The sequence below is a fragment of the Rhamphochromis sp. 'chilingali' genome, assembly GCF_963969265.1.
Source record: "Rhamphochromis sp. 'chilingali' genome assembly, chromosome: 2".
In the NCBI taxonomy this organism is placed as follows: domain Eukaryota; kingdom Metazoa; phylum Chordata; class Actinopteri; order Cichliformes; family Cichlidae; genus Rhamphochromis; species Rhamphochromis sp. 'chilingali'.
In genome coordinates, this window is record NC_137930.1 from 41,145,268 (window position 1) to 41,150,523 (window position 5,256).

The window sequence follows — 5,256 nt, forward strand, 5'->3', positions numbered from 1 at the left end:
CAGCTTTATTACTGGACATAATACTACAACACAAGGGCGATTGTGGCTCAAGAGTTGGGAGTTTGCCTTGTAATCGGAAGGTTGCCGGTTCGAGCCCCGGCTTGGACAGTCTCGGTCGTTGTGTCCTTGGGCGAGACACTTCACCCGTTGCCTACTGGTGGTGGTCAGAGGGCCCGGTGGCGCCAGTGTCCGGCAGCCTTGCCTCTGTCAGTGCGCCCCAGGGTGGCTGTGGCTACAATGTAGCTTGCCATCACCAGTGTGTGAATGGGTGGATGACTGGTTGTGTAAAGTGCTTTGGGGTCCTTAGGGACTAGAAAAGCCCTATACAAATACAGGCCATTTACCATTTACATTTATACAGAAAACAAAAAACTAGAAATAAAAAACATAAAAATAAAACTAAAGAACTAGGAAACTAAAGAACTAAACAGGGAAACAGAGGACTAGGAAACGGAGGAAACACACAGCAAAGATGCTTGCTCATAGGGGGTCATATGATTGTTGGGTTTTTCTCTGTATCTATGAAGCGCCTTGAGGCGACTTATGTTGTGATTTGGCGCTATATAAATAAAATTGAATTGAATTGAATTGAATTGAAAGATGGTGTACGACGCGACAACAGACAGAGGAAAACACAGGGCTTACATACACCAGGGAGTGAAGAGAGAATGGGAAAGAGGAGGAAAACACAGCTGGGACTAATCTGACATAAAGAGACAAAGGGGAAGTAAATCTCAAAATACTAAACACAGGACATGAAACTATCAATGTAAAACAGGAAATGCAAGACAGGGAAAAACAGAGCAAACATGGAGCACAGAGACAAGAGTAGAAACTGCAACATCGAGATACGACTGACTGTGGAGACACAGGGAACATAGAGACATGAAACGTCTGACATGGGAAAGGCACAGAGTAGACATGGGAAATACATGGTGGTGATGTGTACATGGTGATGTGTGCTATTGACTTTAAGTTGGCCTCTAGTGTTGTGCGCCACGTCCCCAGTGAGTTCCTGATGAAGGCTCTAAGGGTCCTGTTGATCTTGTAAAGTTCTAGGCAAAAAGGCTCTTAGGAAAATAAAGTGTCACAGTACTGGATCTGTGACCCAGTGGCTTGTGTATTTTAGTTTTATTCCGTTGTTTATTGTATTTTTGTATTTTTCACCATGTTTCCTGTTTTATTTCATTATTATTTATTTCATTATTTCATTCTCTAATAACACAAACCTCCATGGTCAGAATGCCAAGAGATTTTTTTTAATGTCATCATTGGGTATTCTGTTTTGTTTATACGCCAGTTAGTGATGTACCACTTTGGTAGAGTCCTCAGTCTTAGCAAGTAGCACTGTATCTGGATCAGGCTAGGCACTGTCGTCACCAGGAGTCACTAGCTGTGAGCGGAGAAACCCTTCCAACAACTTCCTAATAAACGGCTGACTGTTTTTATTTATATACTCGTTTTGTGTTACTGTACAGCTCTGTTGTGTGTCATCTTTCATCAGTCCTTCCTGACGTTTTCAGAAACTCACTGAATTGATCCCAGTTGTGTCAGTCATTTCTTCTCAGAAGCACCACAGAGCACAATTTGTGTGTGTGTGTGTGTGTGTGTGTGTGTGTGTGTGTGTGTGTGTGTGTGTGTGTGTGTGTGTGTGTGTGTGTGTGTGTGTGTGTGTGTGTAAAAGGTTCATCTTTGGAGAATTTTAAAATCAGACATTCTGAATAAACTGATTTTGACATGTCACACTTTTAGGTTCAAATTTGCTTGGTTTTGTAAAGAGCACAACACTGAAATTTGTTTCTCTCTTTTTTAAAATGAAATTTAAAGTGAATTTTATATAAAATGTGTTTCTTTTCTTTCTCCGTCAGAGTGCAGACATGTCTGCTGTGAGCAATCTACGATCTGAAGATCAGTTTCTGTGCTGCATCTGTCTGGATGTGTTCACTGATCCAGTCAGTATACCATGTGGACACAACTTCTGCAAAAACTGCATCACTCAGCACTGGGACATGAATGCCATGTGTCAGTGTCCTATGTGTAAAGAGACTTTCTACACTAGACCTCAGCTGAGGATCAACACTTTGCTCTCTGAGGTGGTCGCTCAGTTCAGACGTGAAGTTCAGCAGAAGGCCAGCAGCAGTAGCTCAGAGCAACAAGCTGCCAAACCAGGAGAAGTTCCCTGTGACATCTGCACTGGAACCAGACTGAAGGCCCTGAAGTCCTGCCTGGTGTGTCAGGAGTCCTACTGTCAGACTCACCTGGAGCCTCATCTGACAAAGAAAGGTCTGAAAAGACATCAGCTGATTGATGCTGTGGAGAACCTGGAGGGCAGAATGTGTAAGAAGCATGATAAACCTCTGGAGCTGTTCTGTAAGACCGACCACACATGTGTCTGCATGCTCTGTTCTGTTTTAGACCACAAGAACCACGAGTTTGTTCCTCTGAAGGACGAATATGAAGGAAAGAAGGCAGAGCTGGAGAAGACAGAGGCTGAAATTCAGCAGATGATCCAGAAGAGACGACTGAAGATTCAGCAGATCAAAGAGTCAGTGAAGATGAGTAAAGGTGATGCAGACAGACAGAAAGCAGAAGGTGTTCAGGTCTTCACTGCTCTAAAGAAGTCTGTCGATAGAGGCCTGAAGGAGCTCATAAAGGAGATTGAAGACAAACAGGAAACAACAGAGAAACGCGCTGATGGTCTGATCAAAGATCTGGAACAGGAAATCTCTGAGCTGAAGAAGAGAAGATCTGAGGTGGAGCAGCTGTCATGCTCTGAAGACCACCTCCACCTACTCCAAAGCTTCTCGTCCATGAAAGCTGCTCCACCCACCAAGGACTGGAGAGGAGTGAGCGTCCGTCCACCATCATACGAGGGGACTGTGGTGAGAGCTGTGGCTCAGCTGGAGGAGACGCTCAGGAAACTTATGAAGAAGAAGCTGTTTGAGGCTGAGCTGAAGAGGGTCCAGCAGTATGCAGTGGACGTGACTCTGGATCCGGATACAGCAAATTCTAAACTCATCCTGTCTGATGATGAAAAACAAGTGCACTGTGGTGATGTGAGGAAGAAACTTCCTGACAACCCAGAGAGATTTTCTCCATGCCCTAATGTTTTAGGAAAGCAGAGTTTCTCTTCAGGCAGATTTTACTTTGAGGTTCAGGTTAAAGGAAAAACTGACTGGGATTTAGGAGTGGCCAGAGAGTCGATCAACAGGAAGGGAAAAATCGAACTGACTCCTCAGGATGGTTTCTGGACTGTGTGGCTAAGAAATGGAAATGAATACAAAGCTCTTGCTGGTCCTCCAGTCCCCCTCTGTCTTCAGTCTGGTCCTGAGATGGTGGGGGTGTTTGTGGATTATGAGGAGGGTCTGGTCTCCTTTTATGATGTAGGTGCTGCAGGTCTTATCCACTCCTTTACTGGCTGCTCCTTCATTCACAAACTCCACCCATTCTTCTGTCCCTGTAAGAATGATGGTGGTAAAAACTCTGCACCTCTGATCATCTGTCCTGTCAATCAAACTGAGTCGATCAACGACTGATTTTATTTGATGAACTGATTGATTTTTATTGAAGGGAACAAATAAGCATATCCAATGTAAATATTCTACAGTCTCCATGTTTTCTATAGTATCTGTTTATTGGGGACTCCAATTCACACTTAGATTTGATTTTCATTGAATTTGATGTAAACAGAAGAAACGTTAAATCAGCAAATGCTCCCACTAATGGAGACTTGAAATGAAGACCAAATATCAGTGAATAAATGTCAAAAAGCTTCATTTCAAAATAAAGTTTGTTAATTGCTGGTTGATTAATGGATGATTGTGAAGAGAAAGTTGTTTAGAAGATAAAGAAACTCACAACTAAGATATCTATTTTTTTACATGCGCATGGGCGGCCACGATCTAATCTGCTCTACACCAGAGTGTGCACAGCAGACGTGACACAGAAAAACCGCCCAGGGCATTCAGAACATCCTTTTATTTATACTTGAGCCTTCAAGGAAGTAGGAGTGACATGTTCAAAATACAAAAACATTTCCATAAAAGGAGAAAGAGACCGTTAGCTTGCCTGTTAACAAAGGAGGTACTATGTATGTCACAGCATTCCTCTGCACATCTGTTTTCACTCCCTTTTCCTGTGGTATTTTCAATTCACAAGCTCTTCTTCCTTTATATGAAGCTACAACTAAACACAATTCACAAAATTACAAATCTTTCAACATTCCCTCCTGTTTGTAGCTGAAATTAAAGAGATACATCAATGTGTTTCAGACACAGACCCTACATTGTGAGTGCTTTCGGTCTGGTCGTCATAAAATGTATATCATTCAAACATAATCATTCATCACATTAGTTTCATACTCATCGTCTTCTCCTTCTTCCTTGTCTGGCACAGTGATATATGCAACGAGAGATTGAGATATCATCCTTGATACCATTCCTCTTACACAGGGGATAATGCATGTAGTAAAGATACAAAACATGATAAGTATTAGGCCAAAAAACATCAAAACCTTAAACATCAATGTTCTCCATGAGCCGCTCATAAACCAATCCCACCAATTACTTTGTGAATTTGCCCAATCGGTTACCTGTGCCTGTTGAACATTTCTAAGTAATTGTAGAGCATTTGTCATATTATCAGAATGCACATTGTCTGCAATATACAGTGGGGCAAAAAAGTATTTAGTCAGCCACCGATTGTGCAAGTTCCCCCACTTAAAATGATGACAGAGGTCAGTAATTTGCACCAGAGGTACACTTCAACTGTGAGAGACAGAATGTGAAAAAAAAATCCATGAATTCACATGGTAGGATTTGTAAAGAATTTATTTGTAAATTAGGGTGGAAAATAAGTATTTGCCTTCAATGTCCTGCATTGAGAGTATTGCCAGGCACACGACCTGCCACTTCTCCCAGCTGTCCATCGTGTGTCCAGCAAAAGTTCCTGCATGTCATGTAATCCCAATTTGATGATCAAATCCAACATTTCTTGATTTAGAGAACAAGACAGAGAGAGTCTCTGAGAATTAGACAAGACTAGACAAGGACAAGAGAAGCCAAGCAGGAAAGTTAAGGGAGGGAGAGGGCTCTTGGCCGCCACCAAGAGCCAGATGAGAAAAGTTGTTTTGAAAAGAGCTTTCTGTGATTGTTGTGGACCCAGTGTCCAGTAAACATGGGATAATAACGTCTGTGAAGGTTCTCAGTCATCAAGGTCATCCTAGTCTAAGGAGCTTGGAAAGAAAAGCGTCTGGAC

The 5,256-nt window shown here is 42.4% G+C and overlaps 1 protein-coding gene across 1 annotated transcript; it reads left to right on the plus strand.

Moving 5' to 3' along the window:
* Positions 1-1,877: 1,877 nt before the first annotated feature.
* Positions 1,878-3,536, plus strand: LOC308388161 (E3 ubiquitin-protein ligase TRIM21-like; the record flags this gene model as incomplete). Its single annotated transcript, XM_080868705.1, has 1 exon — positions 1,878-3,536. The coding sequence occupies one exon, from the start codon at positions 1,878-1,880 to the stop codon at positions 3,534-3,536; it is 1,659 nt and encodes a 552-aa protein (XP_080724831.1).
* Between the last annotated feature and the right edge of the window lie 1,720 nt (positions 3,537-5,256).